Here is a 26,945-nt window from a genome sequence, read left to right as displayed (position 1 = left end):
TAGAGCTCACTGCAGCCTCAAACTCCTAGGCTGAAGTTATCCTCCTGCCTCCGCCTCTCAGGTAGCTGGGACTACAGGCACATACTACCACCCCTGGCTAATTTTTGTATTTTTTTGTAGAGACAGGTTTTCTCCATGTTGCCCAGCCTGGTCTCTCTGGACTCAAGTGATCTGCCTGCCTTGGCCTCCCAAAGTGCTGGGATTACAGGCATCAGCCACCGCATCCAGCCTATTTTTATTTATTTTTTGAGATAGGTTCTCACTCTGTCACCCAGGCTGGAGTGCAGTTGCACAGTCATGGCTCACTGCAGCCTTGACTTCCCAGGCTCAGGTGATCCTCCCACCTCAGCCTCCTGAGTAGCTGGGACTACAGATGCATACCACCACACCCAGCTAATTGTTTTATTTTTTTGTAGAGATGGGTCTCACTACTCTGCCTAGGCTGTTCTCAAACTCCTGGGCTCAAGAGATCCTCCCATCTCTGCCTTTCAGAGTGCTGGGATTAACTCCCACCTCTGCCTCCCAAAGTGCTGGGATCAAAAGCGTGAGCCACCACACTCAGCCACATTAGACTTTTGAAAAAAGTAACCTTATCAGCCTAGGCAACAAAGTATGACTCTGTCTCTACAAAAAAAAAAAAAAAAATTATTTTATTTTATTTTTTAACTTGAGATGGAGTTTCACTCTTACTGCCCAGGTTGGGGTGCAGTGGCATGATCTCAGCTCACTGCAACCTCGGCCTCCCAGGTTCAAGCAGTTCCTCTGCCTCAGCCTCCTGAGTAGCTGAGCTTGTAGGGACTCGCCACCACACCTGGCTAATTTTTTTGTGTTTTTAGTAGAGACGGGGTTTCACTATATTGGACAGGCTGGTCTTTTTGAACTCCTGACCTCAGGTGATCTACCGGCGGGATTACAGACATAAGCCACCACACCCGGCCAAAAAATTTTTTTAATTAGCCAGGTGTGGTGGTGTATGCCTATAGTCCCAGCTGTTTGGGAGACTGAGGTAGGAAAATCACTTGAGCCCGGAATTTGAGGCTGCATGAGCTATGATCATGCCACTCTACTCTAGCCTGGGTGACAGAGCAGGACCCTATCTCAAAAAAACAAAATAACAAAACCCACACCCTTCATTTTTAAAAAGTTAGTATGTTTACTGTCGGAAACTGAGAAACACAAGAAGCAAAGAAGAGTCATCCACAATCACAAGCAGTTTACAGTTTGACTTGTCCTTCTAGGTCCTGTGTGTACATAGATACAGTATCCAATTTTATGGGATTAAGATCATGCAATATCTATCATGTTTTATCACACATTATGGATATTTACTAATTGAAAACCCCAAAGCTATATGAGTATTTTGATAACCAAGAACACCCTGCAGCAACTCAGTCTGTTAGAAGAAAATATAATTCCACCTGTCTTGGGACAAAAATTTCGTGGAAGACAAAAATGGCAACAAACCTCTAGCTAGAATTTTGGCAGAGTTCCCATTAGGGGACTGTATTGCCTTAATGCTCAATTTTAAATGAAACATAAAGCAACAGAGTATAATGCAACACTAAGTATAATGTTTCCAAACTCTATAGTGTTTCTATAATAAAGCAACACTAAATGTAATGTTTCTGAGAAAATTTATTATGGAATCTTTGCCACTGAAATATTATCAAGAAGGTATGTTTCCATTGAATTACTTCATGTATTCCCATAGTACAGCCAAGAGAGACTCACATACATTAGTGGCTATTGTCAAAATGTAAATATGAATACATCTGCATACATCTCTCTCTTTATACTTTCTTCTACTCATCTGCTGCCAAACTAATGAACAAGTCCCAATATATACATTGCTCAGAGGTGGTTTAACAATTCCATGTCCAACATGCATCTTTTCTATCAATTATAACAAAAAGATATTTACAAATTGGCAAATTCACTGGCCCTATTTTTTAAATAATTTTGTGGGTGCATAGTAGATGTATATAGTTACGGAGTAGCTCTGCTTTTTATTATATATTGTCACATCAAGACATCTATGAAGCTTAGGTTTTTCAAAATAATGAACTCTGTCCACAATAAACACAGGTACTTTACTTAAAATGCACCTATAGACCTGTGGTTATCATCTAAAAACATCTTCTAGATATGGAGATTCTGGCAAGGAGCCCTTCCCTCCACCCCTTCTTCTTCATCCTCTTCTACCATTCTAATGACTAAGTATAGGACTATGTCTAGTTCCAAGAAGTCAGTTAACAAAGGTCATTCCAAGAAGATAGTCCTTCCTAAGAACTAAAAAAGGGATTATTTTACTACTTCTACTTTTAGCATACTTTGAGCATCAGGGACTTGTTTGTACTTGAATACACAGCAGTATTAACTGAAATGCACATATAGAACAATGGCTAGACAACCTGAACTAATGTGACTCAAGGGCACAGAACCCTTCTCTCTGCATACTTCCTCCTCCGCCCCGCCCACTACCACCCAGTGAACAGTCAGCGTACCCTCTAAGACATCAGTTTTAACAATTCAATTCCCAAAATGCAACCAATCCTATGAAATAACAGAAAATGCTTAAAGGATGTTACATTAGTCCTCTACTTTTGTTACTTCAGCCCTCTACAATGCCAGAAGTACACATATGTTGTGTACTTTTATTTATTTATTTATTTTTAATTTTTTTTTTTTTTTTTTGAGACGGAGTCTCGCTCTGTCGCCCAGGCTGGAGTGCAGTGGCTGGATCTCAGCTCACTGCAAGCCCCGCCTCCTGGGTTTATGCCATTCTCCTGCCTCAGCCTCCCGAGTAGCTGGGACTACAGGCGCCCACCACCTCGCCCTGCTCGTTTTTTATATTTTTTAGTAGAGACGGGGTTTCACTGTGTTAGCCAGGATGGTCTCAATCTCCTGACCTCGTGATCCGCCTGTCTCGGCCTCCCAAAGTGCTGGGATTACAGGCTTGAGCCACTGCGCCCGGCCATGTTGTGTACTTTTAAATGTCTAGAAAGGCTAGATGTTTCAAATAGGACTTAAGTTTTCCACTATATATACCGTAGCATTGAATAAATGGTACACGTACATAATAAGCTGTCATTTGAAAGTGCCATCTAAATAGGAACATTCTGCCATAGAACCCTTCCTGCCTGTATCAACTCAGTGGATAGGTATAAGCATCCCCTCTAATGCTTAGAGGGGATTTTAACAATTTCACTTCCCTGAGTGTTTTTAAGAACAGTCTTTCCTGTGAATTTGAACACAGTATATTCAATGTATTAGGTTACTGACTCTACTTTGATCATACACTGCAATCTCTTTAACATCTAGAACTAGATGTTGTAAATTAGGACTCATTTGTCCTTCATATACACTATATACATAGCAAAGTAAAATAAAATGCTTGGACATCAGGTACAGTGGTCAATCTTGCCTCGCTATAAACACATTGGTATGAGGCCCTTTGCACTTTATTCTCCTCCTTTTCTCCTGACCCAGTACAAATGTAACGATGTGTACTGATTAGAGAAGTGGTTTGATCATTCCATTTCCAAAAGGTAATATTTCAGCGATTTTAACAAAAGGATATATACAAAATGTGTTATTTACTACCCTACTTTTAACATACTTTGTGCACTTCTAAACATCTAGAAAGTTTAGATGTTTTAAATAAGGACTTAAGTCTGCCCACTATATACACAGATTTTTAAAAATAGTGGTGGTATCATATTTACTATAACATGCTTTCCTCATTCTGCATTATTTTATTTTGCAGAGTTTTCATGTCAGTACATGTAGATTTTATTTACCTGTTATAGTATTCCATAGAATGGATATACCATACTTTATTTAACAGTTACCCAACCGAGCGTGGTGGCTCATGCCTGTAATCCCAGCACTTTGAGAGGCCAAGGTGGGCAGATCATGAGGTCAGGAGATCGAGACCATCCTGGTTAAAAGAGTGAAACCCCGTCTCTACTAAAAATACAAAAATTAGCCGGGCGTGGTGGCGGGTGCCTGTAGTCCCAGCAACTCAGGAGAACTGAGGCAGGAGAATGGCATGAACCTGAGAGGCAGAGCTTGCAGTGAGCCGAGATCGTGCCACTACACTCCAGCCTGGGCGACAGACGGAGACTCCATTACAAAAAAACAAAAACAAGAAAAAACAGTTACCCTATTGATATTTATTTGAATTGTTTCTAATTTTTTGCTCTTACAATAGGGTTAATATGATCAGCATCATACATATGTTCCCAAAATGTGTGTATGCATTTGTCTATGAAGAATAGTGGAAGAAGTAGAATTCCTTGGAAGAAGAGCATGTACATTTATATTTTAATAGACAATGCCAAGTTTCCTTCCAAAAAGATCATACTAATTTATAATTTCACCAAGAATATAAAGGTACCTTTTTTTTTTATTGCCTCAACAGTTGATATCCGTCTTTATTGTATTTACCAATCTTTTGGGCAAAAAATAATGTCTCCATATTTTAATTTATTTTTTTCTTATTACCAGAGGTTGAAGGCCTTGTGGAAGGTCGATAGCATTAGTTAGCTGTGAGCTCCTTTAGTCCACGTTTGTTTACTGAGAGCTTAATGTGTGCCAATCACTGTTCTAAGCACTGGAGTTAAACAGTGAACAGACAGACAAAAATTCCCACCCACATGGAGCTTAGGAGCTGTCTATTCATAACCTCTGCCTATTTTTCTATTGGTTTGTCATTTTCTTTCTTATTTTCAGGATACATTCTAGATATTTTGGTATATATGTTGCAAACAGTTCTTCCAGTGTATTCAGCATCACTTTACGGTATCTCTTTTTTTGTACACAAGGATTTTTTTTTTTTTTTATAGACAGGGTCTCACTCTGTCACCTAGGATGGAGTATAGTGGTACAAACGCAGCTCACTGCGACCTCAACCTTGTGGACTCAGGTGATCCTCAGCCTCCTGAGCTGGGACCACAGGCTTGCACCACCATGCCTGGCTAATTTTTAAAAAATTTTTGTAGAAATGAGGGTCTGCTATGTTGCCCGGGCTACACAGGATTTAAATTATCATGGCAAAATACTAATATTTCCTTTTGAAGTTCTATTTTATGCCTTGTTTAGGAGTCCTTTACTCCTACGATTTACTTTATTTTTCTTAGAGATGAGGTCTCATTAGCCCAGGCTGCTTTCAAACTCCTGGGCTCAAGCAATCCTCCTGCCTCAGCCTCCCAAAGTGCTGGGATTACAGGTATGAGCCACTGCTCCCAGCTATTCCTAGGATTTAGACATAATCACCTATATATTGCTCTTAATAATTTTTGGTTATATAGTTATTTTATAATTTTGGTTATGTTTTTTAATCTGGAAAAATTAGGGTCATTATTTCTTCGAATTCTTTCTTTAGCTCTTGTTCTCTCTTCTCCCTCTGGGATTCCAGTTACGTGTGTAACATTTTCTATTGCCCCACAGCCCTTATACGCTGTTGTTTTAGGGTTTTTTCCCCCACTTTTTTCCTTTTTGCATTTTCAGTTTGTGTGATTTCTATTATCCTATCAAGTTCACTGACTCTTTCCTAGGTAGTACATGTTTTGTTGAGGAACCTATTGAAAGTGTTCATTTCTGTTACAATGTTTCTGGTTTTTAGCATTTCTCTTTGAGTCTTTTTATAATTTCCATCCCTGAAATTATGTGTCTGATTTTGCATGTTGTCTATCTTTTCCATTAGAATCTTTAACATTTTAATCATAATTATTTTAAATGCCCAAGCTTTTGGATCCAACATCTGTCATATTTGAGTCTGGCTCTGGTGATGGCTTATTCTCTTCACACTATGTTTTTTCTTGCTTTCTGGGATGTTTTCTACTTTTTGGTTAAAGCTAGACATAAGGGCCAGTAGATACTGAAGGATAGGGATTTGTAACAGTCTAGTCAGGAATTGGGCTGTTGTTTGAAGTCTGTTGCTGTCTGTGAGGTTTGTTGTTGCTGTGGGCACCAGAGACTTCTAGCAACTCCTCTAGCAACTTGTTTTTGTCTCCTCTCTTGGATTTGGGTCTTCCCTTTGTACTGTTTCCCAAAGAAACTGTCTGTTACGGCTCGGAGCCCCAGCTGCAGTTTACTGTTACTCTTGGAGACTTGGTGGTGGGGTGTGGGAGAGGGGGTTGTTCTCTAATGTTCTGCTTCTCCAAATTTGAACTGGTACTGTGTGCCTGTGTCAAGGGTAGTCGTTTGTCCTTTAGTTCAAATAGGTAGCCGGTTCTTCTGAACACAGTAAATTGAATGAGAAATTTTTCCTCATTCATAATTGTCATCTTTATTGTCTACCTTTTTATCTAATTGTCACCTTTGTCTATCTTTTATCATATAACATACAAAATTCCTGTTTATATATTACAGTATACACAGGTCTGTTTTGGGACTCTATTTTGTCTCAGTGATATGTTTGTCTCCATTCTCAAACTGTGTTATTACTACGTTTTGTAATATATTTTGATGTCCAGTAGTGAATCTTCTTCATTATTCTTCATTCCATTTTATTTATTTATTTATTTATTTATTTATTTAGAGACAGAGTCTCACTCTGTCACCCAGGCTGGAGTGCAGTGGCATGATCTGGGTTCACTGCAACCTCCACCTTCCAGGTTCAAGCAATTCTTCTGCCTCAGCCTCCCAAGTAGCTGGGACTACAGGCATGGGTCACCACACCCGGCTAATTTTTTTAGTAGAGACGGAGTTTCACCATATTGGCCAGGCTTGCCTCAAACTCTTGACCTCATGATCCACCCACCTTGGCCTCGCAAAGTGCTGGGATTATAAGCGTGAGCCACTGCACCTGGCCTATTTTTTAAAGATGAGATCTTGCTCTGTTGCCCAGGCTGGCGTGCAGTGGCACGGATCATAGCTCACTGCAGCTTTGAACTCAAGCGATCCTTTCACTTCAGCCTCCCAAGTTGCTGGGATTACAGGCATGAGCCACCATACCTACTTCATTGTTCATCATTTTAAAAATTGACTTGGCTGTTCTTAAAGATTTTTACTTTCTGATTAATTAGATTCACCCTGTCAAGTTTCTAGAAATCTATTGGGAATCAGTTGAGATTGCATTGGATTTACAAATGGAATTATGAATAGAATTGACATCTTTTTAATTTTGCATGTAATTTTCCCATCCAGTAACTTTGTATATCTATTTATTCAGGTCCTCATTTACATGAAAGAAAAGTTTAATATTTTTCTTCATAATATTCTTAAACATGTGTTGAAGCCTACCAACCAAAATGTACCAGGAACACATTTGTAGTCAAAAAAAGGTTAAGTTTATTTAGCTTGCTGCATAAAGAGAAATTATACCCCAGAAAAACTGTGGGAGCATCTCAACAAGGGGAATTAGAAGGGCTTCTCATAGGGTTTAGGCTTGTAATAGATGATTCAAAGGAGGATTAAGGAAGCCAGAGGCCAGCAGAACATGGTGGCTTGCACCTGTAATCCCAGCACTTTGGAAGTCTGAAGTGGGAGGATCACTTGAGGCCAGGAGTTCAAGACTAGCCTGGACAACATAGCAAGACCCCATCTTCACAAAAATAAAAATAAAAATTTAGCCAGATGCAGTGGTGCGCACCCGTAGTTCCAGCCACTCAGGAGGCTGAAGTGGGAGGATGACTTGGGCTCAAGAGGTGAAGGCTGCAGTGAGCCATGATCATGCCACTGCACTCTAGCCCAGCAGACAGAGTGAGACCCTGTCCCTTTAAAAAAACAAAAAGAAAGAAACAAGCAGAGGCCAGTTTTGGATCATCATCCCTCTGGAAATAATGTGCTTCTAAAATGCTCAGTTTTGAATACATAATACTCTTATTCTCTCCTCAACTAAAAATGATTTATTAAAGTCTTTCCCCTTGTAGCAGTAGTGAGTATTACATGCTTTTTATGTGAGTGATTTATTAATCAGTTTTATCTGGTAACAAAGTGATCATTTCTATGTATAGGAAATAGGATTGCCTTTTGATGTATTTTTCCAAATGTATCAGCATAGTGGTTGCATTAAAACTAATTTGTGTTTTTTCCACTCTAGCAAAATCCTTTATATGACACAGAAAGATGCAAGGTATTCCAGTGTGATCTGACCAAAGATGATCTTCTGGATCATGTACCACCAGGGTCTGTGGATGTTGTTATGTTGATATTTGTGCTCTCAGCTGTTCATCCTGATAAGATGCACCTTGTCTTAGAAAACATTTACAAGGTTAGTAATTTGGGGCCTGTACTTGATGGTTGGACAGTCCAGATTCTTTTACTTACCTTCCCTAATGAGGCTCGTGTACTGTCTAGATTCACATAGTCTCTCCATTCTCACTAGGTAGGCTGTGTAGTCAGTGTATAGAAAGGGGTTCTCTGGCATAAAACATCCACCCTAAATTCTGATTTGTGCAGTGCCATGGCTGCTCTTCAGAGCTTTGCCAGCCCTGAGACAAAGATGATTTTGCAGTTACCTGTTATCCATGGAGTCCTGCCATAACGTGAGAGGGGTTATGGTTCAGTGGTCGAGAGTACACAGTTTGGCCAGGTGCGGTGGCTCATGCCTGTAATCCCAACACTTTGGGAGGCCAAGGCAGGTGAATCACTTGAAGTCAGGAGTTTGAAACCAGCCTGGCCAACATAGCGAGACCTTGTCTCTAAAAAAAGGCTAATGTATGATCATTGGCAGATCACTTAACCCTTTTGAATATTGGTTTCCTTATCTCAAGTGAGAATAATAATCACATTTCTTTGTCCCATAATTGGGTGATGATACAATGAGAAAATGTATGGTTGAGCTGTCAAATGCTAGGCATAGATCAGTCATTAGTACTGTTACTGAGCTATGTACATTGTGGCACAGAAATGGGAGTTGAGACTCAGAATAAGGAAAACCACCTGAATCAGTAAAAAGCCAAAACAACATTCTTTTTTTTTTTTTTTTAAAGAGGCAGTTGAATACAGTTTGAATACGAGGAGATGGTGAATAAAATGTAGCAAGAAAGTGCTTCGATGAGGATAACACATTCATTTATTGTCTCTAACACTTTATTTATTTATTTTTGAGACAGAGTCTTGCTGTGTCACTCAGGCTAGAGTGCAGTGGCATGGACGTAGCTCACTGCAGCCTCAACTTCCTGGGCTCAAGCAATTCTCCCACCTCAGCCTCTAAAGTAAGTGGGACTACAGGATGTACCACCACATCCAGCTAATTTTTAATTTTTTATAGAGATGGGGTCTCACTATAGTGCCCAGATTGGTCTCTGACATTTTACTCCTGTGACATTGGACATTCCAGGGTGCTCTTGGAGGTACTTAAGAAGTGTCTTCAGGGCCGGGTGAGGTCGCTCACACCTGTAATCCCAACACTTTGGGAGCCTGAGGTGGGCAGATCACTTGAGGACAGGAGTTCGAGACCAGCCTGGCCAACATGGTGAACTCTCATCTCTACTAAAATACAAAAATTAGCCAGGCATGGTGGCGGGTGACCTGTAATCCCAGCTACTCGGGAGACTGAGACACGAGAATCACTTGAACATGGGAGGCGGAGATTGCAGTGAGCTGAGGTTATGCCACTGCATTCCAGCCTGGGCGACAGAGCAAGTTTTTTTTTAAAAAAAAAAAAAAAGAGTCTTAGTGTTATGGAGCCCTGCCCAGTCTTACTATGTGTTTAACTAGTAGGCCATTGTGGTTTCATATTATGGGCATTTCAGTCTGTCCCCTTAATAATTATCACAAATTTAAGTCCTAACTTAATCAGGTTTTATTTTGACGGGATTCTCCAAAGTCATATTCAGCCTGCTTTTGTTTCATAGGTATTAAAACCAGGCAAAAGTGTCTTGTTTCGTGACTACGGGCTGTATGATCATGCCATGCTTAGGTTTAAAGCCGGCAGCAAACTTGGAGAAAACTTTTATGTTAGACAAGATGGGACCAGATCATATTTTTTTACTGATGGTAAGATGAATGGAATCCAGTCTTTAAATGTTTTATTCTTTGTTTCTGTTTATTTGATTGCTTTATCACTGCAAGGCTGCTTGGAGAAGGCTTGCGACATGTGCATGAGACCCTGAAACAGGCCCTCTACTGTACAATACTTACCCAGCACCTGGAAGGCACAGACCTGGCCTCTACCCTTGAAGAGCTCACAAGCCTTCTCTGGTGTCAGTGACTCTCCTAGTGAGCTTGGGTTAACGGACAGCTTCTGACATGCCATGTGGATGCCCTACTAGGAATTGTGATGGAATAAGAGGGAAGGCAAGTCAGAAACTTCTCCTTGTCCAGTTAAAAGTAAAGCAAATTCGACAATATAATGCCTTGAGATTACTTTCCCATGGCACAAAGTCAGGAAACCTTTTTCTATAGAAATGATTGGATCTGTTTTGGGGTTTGGTTTTTTTGTTGTTTTTGAGACAGAGTCTCATTCTGTCACCCAGGCTGGAATGCAGTGGTGTGATCTCGGCTCACTGCAACCTCTGCCTTCCAGCCTCAAGTGATCCACCAAAGCCTCCCAAGTAGTTGGAACCACAGACACACGCCACCATGGCTGGCGAATTTTTTGTATTTTTGGTAGAGTCGGGGTTTCACTATGTTGCCCATGCTGGTCTCAAACTCCTGAGCTCAAGTGATCTGTCTGTCTCGGCCTCCAAAAGTGGTGGGATTACAAGTGTGAGTCACCATGCCTGGCCTGGATCTGTTTTTAAACAAATGTGCAAATTTGCTGTAAAGAGGTGTTTATTTATTTATTTATTTTTGAGACAGAGTTTTACTCTGTCGCCCAGGCTGGAGTGCAGTGGCGTGATCTTGGCGTATTGTAACCTCCACCACCCAGGCTCAAGTGATTCTCATGCCTCAGCCTCCCAAGTAGCAAGGATTACAAGTGTGTGCCACCACGCCCAGCTAATTTTTGTATTTTTAGTAGAGATGGGGTTTTGCCATGTTGGCCAGGCTGGTCTCAAACTCCTGGTCTCAAGTGAGCTGCCCACTTCAGCCTCCCGAAATCCTGGGACTGCAGGCGTGAGCCACCATGCCTAGCCTATTCAGGTATTTAAAAAGTCATTTTTGATAAGAAAATGTGGAACACTATTTCAGTCTTTTAGGTGTCTTGAACAAAGTCTACTTAATCGTCTAGATAGGAAGATAATTACCTTAACCTCTATTTTAACAAACATTTTTCTTCTTGAAATGAAATACTCTTTTAGATACCAAAATGAACTAAAATTGAGTGATTACTATTAAAGCTGCAAAATTATTTGGGAGGCTGAGGTGGAAGGATCATTTGAGCTCAGGAGTTCGAGACCAGCCTGGGCAACAGTGAAACTTTATCTCTACTAAAAATTAAAAAAATATATATTAGCCAGGAGTGGTGGCATGCACTTGTGGTCCCAGCTGCTTAGGAGGCTGAGGCAAGAGGATCGTTTGGCCCCAGAAGATAGAGGCTGCGGTGAGCTATGATCATACCACTGCACTCCAGCCTGGGCAACAGGGCAAGAAGCCTATCTCAAAACAAAACAAAACAAAAAAACTGCAAAATTATCAAAATAGGTTAAAAATTAAAAAATGTTTTAATTCATAAAATTTAAACCAATTGTAAATATTGAGAAGATGCAGTGATATCTGCAAAGTGCTTCAGAGCATGTTCTCTGGAGCAATGCTCTTAGTAAGAGTCTTTATTTTTGCTGCCTAGCAATTTATTCTACTTGTTTCATTTCATGTGTAGTGCTGTATTATTTGGGTTAGATTTTCCTGGAGCTAGGTCACCATTGGGTGTTTTTCTCCACTCTGATCACAAATTTTCCTCCTTTGTGTTAGGATGAATAAGATGTTTGATGTAAACAAATTGAACACATGCAGACCTTGTAGGAATATAACCAATTTTTATGTTTTTGTTCAGAGATGGGAAACAATAAGAAAAATTTTACAAAGGAATATAATTGGCTGGGTGCAGTGGCTCACACCTGTAATCTCAGCACTTTGGGAGGCCAAAATGGGTGGATCATTTGAGGTCAGAGCTTTGAGACCATCCTAACCAACATGGTGAAACCCTGTCTCTACTAAAAACACAAAAAAATTAACCAGGCATGGTGGTGTGTGCCTGTAGTCCCAGCTACTTAAGAGGCTGAGGCAGGAGAATCTCTTAAGCCCAGGAAGCGGAGGTTGCAGTGAACTGAGATCGTACCACTGCTCTAGCCTGGGTGACAGAGCAATACTCTGTCTCAAAATATATATATATATATATATATTTAATTTTTTTAAAAAGGAATATAGTCAATTCGGAATTGTTTCTTTTTACTTGGGCTTTTGTATTTGAGAATTCATAATAAGGCAAGATGCGCACACCGAGTTGTCCTTCACCTTGTTCTGATTAAATTGTTTAATTGAAGGTTTCTGTTAGGGTAGAAGAAGAGAAGGAGTGTATTAGTTCCCAAATCAAAACCTTTAAATTTTAGCTTTGAGGTTTTTATTTTAAAAAATACTAAAATAGCCTCAGCCCCTATCCCTCCTTCTCAAGGACTGCAAAGCAAATGTTATGAAGACTTTTGAGCATTGTTGATGCTTGTCTTACAGAATTCCTGGCTCAGCTCTTTATGGACACAGGTTATGAAGAAGTGGTAAACGAGTATGTGTTTCGAGAGACGGTGAATAAAAAAGAAGGCCTGTGTGTGCCGAGAGTTTTCCTTCAGAGCAAATTTCTAAAGCCTCCTAAGAACCGATCTCCTGTGATCCTGGACCTGGATCATAAGTCCTGACCTTTCATGAGGTTGGCATTCATACCTCCCCTTGAAGAGGATAATTTAAAATCACTCTTTTGGCTGGGCGTGGTGGCTCATGCCTGTAATCCCAGCACTTCGGGAGACCGAGGTTGGGGGATCACCTGAGGTCAGGAGTTCGAGACCAGCCTGACCAACATAGTGAAACCCCGTGTCTACTAAAAATACAAAAAAATTAGCTGAGCATGGTGGCAGGTGCCTGTAATCCCAGCTACTCAGGAGGCTGAGGCAGGAGAATCACTTGAACCCAAGAGGCGGAGGTTTACAGTGAGCCGAGATCATGCCATTGCACTCCAGCCTGGGTGACAAGAGTGAGACCATGTTTCATAAATAAATAAAATCACTCCTTTTACTTTATATATTTTTTGAGGCAGGATCTTGTGGTACGCAGGTTGGAGTGCAGTGGTGTGATCACAGCTGATTGTAGCCTCGATCCTCCTGGGCTCAAGCAATCTTCCTGCCTCAGCCTCCTGAGTAGTTAGGACTACAGGTGTGAGCCATCATGCCTGGCCCTTAATTTATTTTGATGAGCATGTACAGTAGTACCTCTTTATCCATGGTTTCATTTACCACAATTTCAATTACCTGTTTTCCACTGCAGTCAGTTACTTTTCTTAAGATGTTTTGAAAATATCTTAAGAAATAAGATATTTTTATTTTGGGAGGCCGAGGCCAGCAGATCCTTGAGCCCAGGAGTTCAAGACCATTGTGGGCAACATGGTGAAACCCTGTCTCTACAGAAATACAAACATTAGTCAGATGTGGTAGCATGTGCCGGTAGTCCCAGCTGGGGTGGGAGGTTGGCTTGAGCCTGAAAGGCGGAGGTTGCAGTAAGTTGAGATCACGCTACTGCACTCCAGCCTGGGCAACAGATCAAAGGTCTGTCTCAAAAAAAAAAAAAAAAAATTAGAAAGATAGGTCACATTCACATAACTTTTATTACAATGTATTGTTAAAATTGTTCTTTTTTTTAGGGTTTGGTACTGTGTTGGTTTCAGGCAACCACTGGGGGTCTTGAAACATACCACCCGCAGAAAATGGGGGGACTACTATGTACTTTTTATGTTAAAAAATAGAAAGTGTATGTGTGTGTGAGGCATGTAAATAAAACTTCAAGGCCTGAAAAGTAGTGAAAGTTTTATAGAATAACATAATTTAGCCATATTGTTCACTGTAAAATTCCACAAAGAAAAGCCTAAGGACCCTGTAGCACGTAAAGAGATTCTTGTCATTACTCATGTGACTGTAAGTATTCCTCCAGGCAACATGTCAGACAACCATAGAGTAAAAATGAGGCCAAGTAGACTAAAATAAGACACTCATATGTATTTCTAGCCTAAAGGATTGTTCTGTTTTCTTTTTCCAGGTGTCATATTTGCCCATTGGTCTCCCCTTTAGTTTATTTACGTATTTCTTCAAAACCAGTGTTCCACAAATACCACTTTTGCTCTATCTGTGTTCAAGAACCCTCCATGGCTCCCTACCTGATTGTTGAGACCCCTTATCACTGGGCCAGTTCCTTGTCACACTGTTTGCCCTGGGAGAGAGAGGGGATGGTCATCACCTGTCCTCCCCTCTGCCCCATTTGTCCAGTGCTGTTTCTCTGAGAAGATGGCTGGTGTCTAGAGTTAGAATTTCAGAGTTGAGAGGGGCTTTAGAATGGACGTTCCAACTCCCTACTGGGAAACGAGGAAGCAGTAGCAAGGGGTAAATGATGAGTCCAAAATCACGTAGCTAGTGTTGTGGAATATGGGGAAATCCCTAAATTGGTCTGCTGACCTGTTTCCCAATCATTGCCTTTTAATGACTTTTCCTTTATGAAGTAAAATCCAGGTGATTTTGTTCTGCTCCCAAGAGTTAAGCCTGTAAGCCTTTCTGTGCGCCTTTCTGCAGAAAGCTGTTTGTGAGAACACTGTCTTGAGTACATGACTGGGCTGCACATGCAGCGGGCCTGGGCCCTTCAACTGCAACCACATCTGGAGGAGGGGTCCCAGTGTAAAGGGGTTGGATGATAGTCACAGTGGTTCCGTACAATCAGAATAAATCCTCCTGGCTCCTGAAGAGAAGAGGGGCAGGCAGCAGGGCTCAATCTGTGCTTGCTGGGTGTTGTGATTTTGCCATCTGTCCTCAACTTCTTGGGAGGGGCTGATGGAACTTGTAAAGAAGGTAGACCTATAGGGGTCCTCATGGGCCTTCTCATAGTGAGAGTCCAGCCCTGTCCAGAAGCAGCCTCAGGCTCCCTACTTTCAGTCCAGTGCTCTCTCCCAAAGCCCCCTCCACCAAATGAATCCCACAGCCAGCTACAGCCCCAGACACTGCCCACTGCCCCCTCACGGAAGTCCTTTCACTTGTGTCTCTACTAGGTCTGACCAATGTTTCTTGGATTTTAGTGGCTAAGCTGGATAAAGACAGGCCACTGAAAGTAGAAAAGTGAGAGCCTGGGTGATGTAGCAAGAGTCTATCTCTATGCAAAGATAAGAAAATTAGCCGGGTGTGGTGGTGTATGCCTGGTGCATGAGCCCAGGAGTTGGAGGCTGCAGCAATGGAGTGAGCCATTGTCACGCCACTGCACTACAGTCTTCTAGGGATGCTAAAACCCACCTAGACCATCTCCTTTCAGTCCTCTTCATCTACTTATTTGACTAGTCCTTTGGGGGTTATATCTATGTTAAGCTATATTATCAGAAACAATGCTTTGATACTCGTTTTTATTACTGGTAATGCTGTTAAGTTTGCTATGTTATAGTGTCCTACTTATGGGAACTAGAGGGAAAGGTTCCTTAGACCTCCAGATTAGGAGTAGCTGCCTCAGGTTTATTGCATGGAGTCTGAACTTGATCTTGTTTCCTTCTTTACGCTGACCACTAGGAAGCAAAATCTGTTATTTATTCTTAAGTGTATAAGACCTGTTGTAATGCAGTTTGTGTGGATAAGGTTATTTTCCTGGCCTCAACTTTTTTTTTTTCCTTTAGCCCAGTTTCCCTACTTAAAATCGTGTAATTTTTATATTTTTGTAAGTTGTCCTTAAACTCTTTTGGTCCTTCTGTCAGTTTTCCATCAATAGTATTCTCAGTGGAGGGTTTGTTGTGAATCTAGGAACCAGGAGGTCTAGGTTATTGTCCCTTAGAAGGGTAGCTATTGGGCAGACTGGCCAAGAGACAAGAATGCTTCAGAGAAAGCAAAACAGGTTGATGAAGGCCTCTTTGCCAGTGGTTGGCTGGGCGTATACCTGTGAATGGGGCCAGCAGTTTCCTCCAAACGCAACTTGGAGTTGTGTCTGCCCACAGGAGTAATTATGGCCCCAAATTCTAATTCCATAATTAATTCCACGTATATATATACGTATATATATAACTAAGATTTATTTTTTCATGGGTGGGCCAGGGTTGGAAGTAGGCCAGGCAGCTGCCAACTTTAAGATATATTGATTGTAAAATGTACTTCTTATTAAATTAATGAGGTGACCCAGTCCATCAGTATTTTAACTGTGAGTCAGTAGATTGGTTCATAAGCATTTTAAAGGCCAAACATAAAAATGGCTGCAGTCTCACTGCCTCTAGGTCCTTGTGTTCATTCTCCCTGGCCACATTTCCATCAGTGCACCCTAAATTAAGACAACAGAGGATCAGGTTCTCCCACAGTTTGGGTACTTAGGGACCAGGAAAGCAAGACCATGGTTGGTTTAGTAGCAAGCTCTGTGGAATCATATAGACTACAAAGAGTCAACCAGTATTGCCTTGTCTTCACAGCCGGAAAACAGCCCCAGAAACGTAATGAGTACTGGCTAACAGTACTATAAAAAATAGTATAAATACTATATTGTATTAAAATATTCTATATATTACTATATGTTTCTTTTGAACTTTTCACATATATTAATACATCTAGTATAGTGATTATGTGTGTGTGTGTATATATACACACTCCATACAGTAGTGCTAATACAATCTTATTACAGGATTTGGAATATGAATAATGGGAATATGAATAAATGGGTTCAAGTGCAGGACTTGCCCAGTGCAAACTACCAACTACTTTGAACTTCAGACCTCACATGTCTAATACTGAGATCTTAGTACCCAGTACCTGGCAGGGCTACTGCCAGGATTAAGTGAGATCATTCAGATGGGAGCGCTTGGTTTACAATAAAGTACCAGTCAAGTGCTAGTTATTTCTATTATTTCGTATTTCTCCAGAAAGTGTATTGTTACATCGAAATGGTAGAGCAGCTCACGAACCAACTGTTTTTCGAGAAGGTTTAATCTTGGGGTCCTTGCAAGGGCTCAGGATTTGAATGTTGTACCACAAGGTGGTGCTAGACACTAGGTGTTTTTATTGGCCTTCTACTCCTGTCTTAATTAGTTACATAGTGTTCATTTTTTATTGTTATTGAAGAGCATGGAAAATATTTATTACAAATGTGTTTTCTAGATCAATTTATAAGCTCATAAGATCAATCCCATCTTAATTATATAGTGTCCATATTTTTATTGTCATTGAAGAGCATAGAAAGTATTACAAATGTGTTTTCTAGATCAACTCATGAGCTCATAAGATCAATTTTGGCCTCAGTGGAGATTAGAAAGCAAGGGTGCTTTTACCCAACGTTCAGTCTACTTTGCCTACTGAAGGTGTTTGCTTTCAGTTAAATCTGGGAAGCATTTTAAGGTAATGTGTGTGATGGGCTCAGAAGGTGTCTGCAAGGCCCCCGGGACACTGGGGAGCATAAATATGGGCTGGACACCAATCAAGGGTCCTAATTTTTTTTTTTCCTATGAGTAAATACTTTGAGTATTTCCTATGAGTAAATACTTTCCTATGAGTAAATACTTCGTATGAGTAAATTTCCTAAAGTAAAATGTGGATTTGCTGTTTAATGTTGTTTGGAATTAAGGCCAAAGCAGAGAAGAGATTGCAGTACAGATAATTGTCTGCCTCATGCAGATATTATTTATAGCTATCTTTGATAGCATTTGCTTCCCTATTTCACAGTTGTCAACCGAGGAAGGGAAAATTGTGAAATGAGTAAACCGAGAGTGTTTTGCAGGGCCATGTTCTCTACTGGGGAGCAGACATTTCTCACAAATTTAAGTAAGTTCTGCTACTGAAACCAAATGTTTTATTAAAAAGAAAATTAGTAGGGCACAGTAGCACATGCCTGTAGTCCCAGCTACTGGGGAGGCTGAGGCAGGAGAATCACTTGAGGCCAGATGTTCAAGACTATAGTGTACTATGATATCACCTGGGAATAAACCAGCCACTGCACTCCAACCTGAGAACATAGCAGAACCCTGTCTTTAAAATAAATAAATAAATAAAAAATTAAAAATAAGGGCAGGGCAAGGTGGCTTACGCCTATAATCCCAGCACTTTGGGAGGCCGAGGCAGGCGGATTACCTGAAGTCAGGAGTTCAAGACCAGCCTGGCCAACATGGTGAAGCCCTGTCTCTACTTAAAAAAAATAATAATAAATAATAAAATAAATTAGCTGGGCGTGATGGTGCGCGTCTGTAATCTGAGGCAGGTGAATTGCTTGAACCTGGCAGGCGGAGGTTGCAGTGAGCCGAGATCGCATCACTGTACTCCAGCCTGGGTGACGAGCAAAACTCCGTCTCAAATAAGTAAAATAAATTAGATGTTTTTCACTTTTCCTTCCTGTCCTTCTCAAATGTGTGGCGTTTCATTAACTTGTGTTCAATGGGTACCAACTGGGTGCAGGGCACTCTGGGGTCACTATGGCTGGAGTGCAGGGTAGGGGTAAGGGGATAGTGTGGGTATCAGAGGCATTTGAACCAGAGCAACTCCATTTTGAATAGGGGCTGAGTAGAATGAGGCTGAGACCTGCTGGGCCGCATTCCCAGGAGGTTAAGGCATTCTTAGTCACAGGATGAGCTAGGAGGTCAGCATAAGATATAGGTCATAAAGACCATGCTTATAAAGCAGGTTGTAATAAAGAAGCCAACCAAATCCCAGCAAAACCAAGATGGCGACGAGAGTGACCTCTGGTCATCCTCACTGCTACAGTCTCACTAGCCCCGTCACAGTTTACAAATGCCATGGCAATGTCAGGAAGTTGCCCTTTATGATCTAAAAAGGGGAGGCATGAATAATCCACCCCTTGTTTAGCATATAATCAAGAAATAACCATAAAAATGGGGAACCAGCAGCCATTCGGGCTGCTTTGTCTGTGGAGTAACCATTCTTTATTCGTTTACTTTCCTAGTAAACTTGCTTTCACTTGATGGACTCTGAATTATTTATTATGCTAGATCCAAGAACCCTCTCTTGGGGTCTGGATTGGGACCCCTTCCCAGTAACATGCGCCTGTGCTGGAAGGTAGGAAAACAGCTCCAGTCATATGTTCGCTCAGCCAAAGTAAGATAAACTAGGAAAACAAATACAAACACTCAGAAAACCAGCAGAAGAAAAAAGAGGAAGAAACGCCGTGGAAAATGTGAGTGCCATACTGTCATTGTCATTTGGAAAGAATATTTCCACATTTTCACAATGGAGGCGTTATATTCTCTGGTCTGGGGCATGGCCATGGAGAAGAGAACATGACATGTAGCTCCTTGGAGCATATTGCCAAATGTGTCTACATCTATAAGAAAAATATTAGGACTGGCAAAATGAGACAACTCCTGAAAGAAAGAAACTGCTGACAAAATGGGCAAAATGGTCAATCCTAATTAGAAATAATTATAAATTAAAGGAGGCCTGGCACGGTGGCTCATACCTATAATCCAGCACTTTGGGAGGCTGAAGACAAGAAGATCACTTGAGACCATGAGTTGGGAGACCAGCATAGGATACATAATGAGACCCCTACAAGAATATTTTAAAAGCCAGTCATAGTGGCATGTTCCTGAAGTCCTGAAACCACCTTTGCAAAATATAACAGTGAGAAAATTACAACAGTGAAATAAATCTGACCTAACGGACTATATCTTGCTTCTAACCTCCAAGCTGCCCTTGTTCATTCCTGGGTGTTGGCTGAACTAACTTTGGGAGGAACTTAGTTTATAGTTTAACTTTGAAATGAAGATGATAACAGCTCTTTCCTGAAACAAATCCCCTTCTTGCCTGGTGACCAGAGTGTCTTTTTAGGACGAACAAATGAGCCACAAGATTCGCAATTCCCCAATTACTCCTACAGTAGCATCACTATTGTAGAACCTGAGATTGGCCTTTTAAGGAGTCTTTTCAGGTTTTTCCTTTTTTTTTTTTTTTTTTTTTGCTAAGATTCGCCCAGGCTGGAGTGCAGTGGCATCATCTCGGCTCACTGCAACCTCCGCCTCCTCAGTTCAAGCGATTCTCCTACCTCAGACTCCCAAGTAGCTGGGATTACAGGCATGCACCACCACACCTGGCTAATTTTTGTATTTTTAGTAGAGATGGGGTTTCACCATGTTGGCCAGGCCAATCTCAAACTCCTGACCTCAGGTGATCTGCCTGCCTCAGCCTCCCAAAGTGCTGGGATTACTGGTGTAAGCCATCATGCCCGGCCAGGTTTTTGCATTTCTGATGACTGCCACTCAGACCTGCCAGCTGTTCCTGTGGTCCCCACCCAGGAATCACTTCAGCCCAAGAGGATAGCTTCAACTCCATAAGATCTCATCTCTGACCCAACCAATGGGCACTCCCCATTTCCTAGCCCTGCTGCCCACCAAACTATCCTTGAAAAACCCTAGTCTCTGAATTTTTGGAGAGACTGTTTTGAGTAATAAAATTCCAGTCTCTTGTTCAGCCGTGAATGAAAGTCTGTCCGCATTGCAGTTTCTCTGTCTTGACAGATTGGCTCTATCTGGGCAGCAAGCAAAATGAACCCATTGTGTTACTGGAAAGCGGTCCCAGTCCACACCCCAAGAGAGGGTTCTTGGACCTTGCACAAGAAAGAATTCGGGGCGAGTTCATAGAGTAAAGTGAAAGCAAATTTATTAGAGAAAGAAACAAAAGAATGGCTACTCCATAGGCACAGTAGTGGCATGGGCTGCCCAACTGAGTATACTTATAGTTATTTCTTGATCATATGCTAAATAAGGGGTAGATTATTCCTGAACGTTCTGGAAAAGGGGTGGGCAATCTCCAGAACTAAGGGTTTCTCCCCGCTTTAGAGCATATAGGGTAACTTCCAGTCATTTGTAAACTGTCATGGCGCTGGTGGGTGTGTGTTTTGCCATGCTAATACATTATAATTAGTGTATTTTGAGCAGTGAGGATGACCAGAGATCACTTTCATCGCCATCTTGGTTTTGGTGGGTTTTGGCTGGCTTCTTTACCGCAACCAGTCTTATTAGCAGGGTCTTTGTGACCTGTTTTTTCTTTTCTTTTCTTTACTTTTCTTCTTTCTTTCTTTCTTTCCTTTTCTTTTCTTTTCTTTTTTTTTTTTTGGCATGAACATAGCTCACTGCATCCTTCACCTTTGAGGCTTTGTACATAACATTATAAAACTGGGCCAGACACAATGGCTCATGCCTGTATTCCCATCTCTTTGGGAGGCTGAGATTGGTGGATCAGCTGAACCCAGGAATTCGAGACCAACCTGGACAATATGGTGAAACCCCATTTCTATAGAAAATACAAAACTGGGCCGGGCGCTGTGGCTCACGCCTGTAATCCCAGCATTTTGGGAGGCTGAGGTGGGCGGATCACGAGGTCAGGAGATTGAGACCGTCCTGGCTAACATGGTGAAACCCTGTCTCTACTAAAAATATAAAAAATTAGCTGGACGTTGTGTCAGACGCCTGTAGTCCCAGCTACTCAGGAGGCTGAGGCAGGAGAATGGCATGAACCTGGGAGGTGGAGCTTGCAGTGAGCCAAGATGGCACCACTGCACTCCAGCCTGGGCGACAGAGTGAGACTCCATCTCAGAAAGAAAAGAAAATACAAAACTGATCTGGGTGTGGTGGTGCGTGACTGTAGTCCCAGCTACTCAGGAAGCTGAGGTGGGAGGATCACCTGAGCCTGGGTAGGTTGAGGCTGCACTCCAGCACTCCAAAACTGTTCACAAGTATAGTTTCAGTTATGTTTAATGATAAATATTATTAAAGGATAGGGAGATGCTATATGGGGGAAAAAAACTTCATGCACAAGAAGGAAGCAATCCAAAACAGTTACAGTATTTATTTCAGGTTTGTTCAATTATAGCTGTTACTTTTTCTTCTTTATACTTTTCTGAAATTCATGTTTTCTGTAATGACCCTTTATTACTTTTACATTACCAAAAAAAGGTAGTCTAGCAACCTTAGAACTTCTTTCTGAACTTCTTAAAATCCTTGTGACAATTCTACTGGAAATGCTATTTCAACCTGTAAGATTCTTACCTGTCATGAGCTAAATGATACCTCCCAGAAATAAGAGAATACCTCCCAGAAATAAGAGAATGGGTTCTTTTAGGATATTTTCTTTTTTTCTGTAGGGAAAAGGGGAACTTTTCGTTCACCCTCTAAAGGTTCTGTAATTTGAGTCTCTGGAATAAACTTGACAGTAGACAGATTAACAGGAGGAAAGACATACAAATGTATTATGTGCAAATATGCATGGAGGCCTCACAAAATACGAAACTCCCAGAAGAGCCAGTGTGCGTACCATCTTGAGGCCATGGAAAGGAATAGGGGACCTGGGGCTTGGCAGGGGTGCAGAGAGGGTGTGGAGAGGGTACACCTGGTGCTGCACTTGGTAGGGGTGTGAAGAGAGGAGGTCACGGCACAAATTCTAGAAGAGAGAGGGGAGGAAATGCACAGCCCACAAAGGTTGCCTTATGCAGATAAAATCTCTCAGGTAGCACCCTTCAGAAGGGTGGCTGCCTGTGGTAATCTCTTTCTGGGACGTGTCGACCCACAATCTCTTCTTCTTGTGATATGATTTTTCCTAGCTCCATCTCTAGGCAGGTAAGGGGGCCTCAGAGAAAGCCTCTGCTTGCATCTGCTGTTTGCTAATGTAGATTTCCTTTTACAAAATTCTTTTGTAAATTTCTTTCACAAAAAGAGATCTTTTCAGAGCTATTCCTGTGTCTTCAATTTCTTGGAATAGCCATCCCAAAATATGCCAAAGTATATTTTGAGGTGGCATTAATTTTCATCTTCCACAGTCATATTTTGGGGTGGTGTTCTGAGCCAACATTCCAGTCCCCTGGTCCCTGAATGTCATGGTGAGGTACTTTGGATGGGGATATTGGCTGGACTCTCCATGGCTGCTATGATTTTGGAAATGTTTATTTTTTAGTTTGGGGAAATTTACTCATTTGAATTTATTTAATGATTCCCTAACACCTAACGCTTCCAGGACTACCCCCCCGACCGCCCCCCAGCCCCAACCTCCAACACACAACACATACACACACACACACACACACACACACACACACACAGACGGTTTCTCCTGGAACTCTCTTTTTTTTTCTTGTGAGACACTGTGTCACTCTGGTCACCCAGGCTGGAGTGCAGTGGCACGATTGTTACCGGAAAGGGGTCCCAATGCGGACCCCAAGAGAGGGTTCTTGGACCTCGAGTAAGAAAGAATTTGGGTAAAGAAAGAATTTGAGTAACCTGAAAGCAAGCTAGGAAAGTAAAGGAATAAAAGAATGGCTACTCTGTAGGCATAGTGGCCCTGAGGGCTGCTAGTTGGCTATTTTTATGGTTATTTCTTGAGTATATGCTAAACAAGGGGTGGATTATTCATGAGATTTTTTGGGTGTGGGTGTGGGGAGGAAAGGGTGGGCAATTCCTGGAACTGAGGGTTCCTCCCCCTTTTAGACCGTATAGGGTAACTTCCTGACATTGCCATGGCATTTGTAAACTGTCATGGCACTGGTGGGCGTGTCTTTTTGCATACTAATATATTTAATTAGTGTATAATGAGCAGCAGGACCACTAGAGGTCACTTTCCTCACCATCTTGGTTTTGGTGGGTTTTGGCCAACTTCTTTACCACATCCTTTTATGAGCAAGGTCTTTGTGACTTGTACATTGTGCCGACCTATCTCATCCTCTGACTTAGAATACCTAACCTCCTGGGAATGCAGCCCAGTAGGTCTCAGCCTTATTTTACCCAGTCCCTATTCAAGATGGAGTCGCTGTGGTTCAAACACCTCTGACATGATCATGGCTCCCTGCAGCCTCAACTTCCCAGGCTCAGATGATCCTCCCACCTCAGCCTCCTGAGTAGCTAGGACTACAGGTACATGGGACCATGCCTGGCTAATTTTTTGTACTTTTTAATAGAGATGTGGTTTCACCATGTTGCCCAGGCTGGTCTGCAACTCCTGGGCTCAAGTGATCAGCCCACCTTGGCCTTTCAAAGTGTTGGGATTACAGGTGTGAGCCATGGTGCCTGGCCTGGAACTCTTACTGTAACTGCCTGACAGGTTCTTCCTACCCACTGCACAAAGAAAATGAATTCTCAGCATTGGGCCAGGTGCAGTGGCTCATGCCTGTAATCCCAGCACTTTGGGAGTCTGAGGCAGGCAGATCACTTGAGGTCACAAGATCAAGGCCAGCCTGGCTAACATGGTAAAACCCTGTCTCTACTAAATATACAAAAATTAGCCCAGTGTGGTGGTGCACGCCTGTAATCCCAGATACTTGGGAGGCTGAGGCAGGAGAATCACTTGAACTCAGGAGGTGGAGATTGCAGTGAGCCAAGATCACTCCACTGCACTCCAGTCTGGGCAGCAGAGCAAGACTCTGTGTCACACACACACACACAAATCTCAGCATTGCAGTGGAGAGTTCAATTGATGCCACGCCATGTGGGAGATGGAGTTATCATGCAAATCAGTCTCATCGAAGGCTTATGGGTTAGGAGTTTTTCAAAGGTCGTTTGGGGGAAAGGGTGGGGGTGGCTAGACAATGGGTGCTTGGTTGGGGTGCAATCACAGGGATGTGGGAAACAATCTTCTTGCATGCTCAATCACTCCTGGGTGGGGCCACAGGAGCTGTTGATCAGTAGGTCCAGGTAAAGCATGGGTGTCGGACATGCAAGAAACCTGAGACAGTGTCCCAAAAGGTCAATCTTAGGTTCTGAAACAGTAGTGATGTTATCTGAAGGAGTAATTGGGGAAGTTGCATATCTTGTGACCTCCAGAATTATGGCTGGCAATTGTTTATGTCTACACCTTAGCAGAATTTAGGCTCCTCCCTGCCCTCTAGCCTAGCGGTCTCTAATTAGCTTTACAAAGGTGGTTGAGTTTGGGGGAGGGGCTATTATAGTTTAAACTATAAACTAAATGTCTCCTAAAGTTAGTTTGGCAGCTTGAAGGCTAAAAGCAAGATGGAGATTGGCTAGATCACATCTCCCCCACTGCCATTGATACAGAAGGGCTGGGCTCCTGGCTAAACCCCACTCTTAAGCCTGGAACCTCAGCTGTAAGTGAAAACAGGAGCCCCATTTTTCCACCCACATGTTGCCTTTTTGGCCTGGCATTTCCCCATCCTGTGCTCATAAGATTTCAGCTGGCGGAGTAACACAGCAGCTGAGCATCAGGGATACAAACAGCTGATTGTCAAGGATACAAGTGACTGAGCAGTGAGCAGAGAAGCAACTGAATGTTGGAGACTATGGGTAGATGTGGCTAACTTCAGATGATGCAGCTTTGGAGAGGGACCTGGCCTCAGACTACTCAGTTTTAGGGAAAAATCACCTTCTTCCCGCATCATCCCCTTTTCAACTCGCCATCCCGCTGACAGCCACTTCCATTGCCCAATAAAATCCTCTGCATACACTACCCTTCAATCTGTTCATGTGACTTGATTCTTCCTGGATGCTGGACAATAACCTGGGTGTTGAGAGGGCAGGGGCTGCCACCCTGACCCTCCACTGAGCTGGCTGTCCTCGGACGGCAGAGCTGAAAGAGCATGATTGTAACATGCTTGGACGCTGTTACAGGGCCCGCACCGAGCCTGCTCCTGCCAGAGAGGAGCAACTGGCTAGTTCCAGCGTTCGTTTTTTCCAGTTCCTGCACTTGCTCACTCACAAGGGGTTTGAGCGTGAGGTGGCCAAGTAAACAAGCCACACCCCAATAGCAAGTACTGCAAGGGGCTCAAGGGAATGATCCTGTCTCATAATTTTCTGTTACAGTTTTTGCAAAGGTGGTTTCATTATTATTATTATTCTTTTTTGAGACAGAGTCTTGCTTTGTCACCCAGGCTGGAGTGCAGTGGCACGATCTTGGCTCACTGCAACCTCTGCTTCCCAGGTTTAAGCGATTCTCCTGCCTCAGCCTCCCAAGTAGCTGGGACTACAGGTGTGTACCAGCACGCCCAGCTAATTTTCGTATTTTTAGTAGAGATGGGGTTTCATCATGTTGGCCAGGCTGGCCTCAAACTCCTGGCCTCAAGTGATCCACCCATCTCAGCCTCCTGAAGTGCTGGGATTACAGGCATGACCCACTGTGCCCCCCACTCCTTATTAAAATGTTGAACCTACTGAACTGATGCTATAAATTTACAATCTGTGCTCTTCTTTTTTCACTATCTCTCAAGTGTTTTGCTTTCTAGGAGATTTAACTTACAATCCTTTTTTTTTTTTTTCCTTGAGATGGATTCTCACTCTGTCACCCAGGCTGTAGTGCAGTGGTGTGATCTCTGCTCACTGCAACCTCCACTTCCTGGGTTCAAGCGATTTTCCCGCCTCAGCCTCCCGAGTAGCTAGGATTACAGGTGTCTGCCACCATACCTACCTAATTTTTGTATTTTTAGTAGAGATAGGATTTCACCATGTTGGCCAGGCTGGTCTCAAACTCCTGACCTCAAGTAATCTGCCTGCCTCTGCCTCCCAAAGTGCTGGGATTATAGGCAGGAGCCACAGCACTCAGTCCAACTTACAGTTTTTTCATTGAGTTCCTAACTTCTGCTTTCATATTTTTAAGTTCTGAAGGAGGCCAGGCACAGTGGCTCACATGTGTAATCCGAGCACTTTGGGAGGTCAAGGCGGGAAGATCACCTGAGGCCAAGAGTTCAAGAGCAGCCTTGGCAACATAGCGAGACCCCATAGCTACCAAAAAAAAAGTAAAATAAAATTAGCCAGGCATAGTGATGTATACCTGTAGTCCCAGCTACTCAGGAGGCTGAGTTGGGAGGATCCCTTGAGCCCGAGAGTTCAAGGATGCAGTGAGCTATGATAATTCCACTGCTGTCTAGCCTGGGTGACAGAGTAAGATTCTTTCTCTAAAAAAAAAAAAAAAAAA

At 42.4% G+C, this 26,945-nt stretch overlaps 1 protein-coding gene across 3 annotated transcripts in view; it reads left to right on the top strand.

Annotated features, from left to right (window-relative positions):
- The window catches only part of METTL6 (methyltransferase like 6), a 41,953-nt gene that overhangs the window by 5,005 nt on the left and 10,003 nt on the right, over positions 1 to 26,945 (top strand). Inside the window, exons 4-6 of one of the 3 annotated variants that reach the window (XM_011933689.1) lie at positions 8,048 to 8,218; positions 9,807 to 9,948; positions 12,559 to 12,751. In XM_011933689.1, coding sequence (XP_011789079.1) covers positions 8,048 to 8,218; positions 9,807 to 9,948; positions 12,559 to 12,740 — 495 coding nt within the window. In that variant the 3' untranslated portion in view covers positions 12,741 to 12,751. Of the gene's footprint in view, positions 1 to 8,047; positions 8,219 to 9,806; positions 9,949 to 12,558; positions 14,327 to 26,945 lie in introns of those variants that run through there. The other 2 variants (XM_011933690.1, XM_011933691.1) reach the window with 2 other exon arrangements.

The sequence above is a fragment of the Colobus angolensis genome, unplaced genomic scaffold (assembly GCF_000951035.1).
Source record: "Colobus angolensis palliatus isolate OR3802 unplaced genomic scaffold, Cang.pa_1.0 Scaffold129, whole genome shotgun sequence".
NCBI lineage: Eukaryota > Metazoa > Chordata > Mammalia > Primates > Cercopithecidae > Colobus > Colobus angolensis.
Note: the sequence above shows the minus strand (reverse complement) of the source record. Positions and strands in the feature narration are given on the sequence as shown.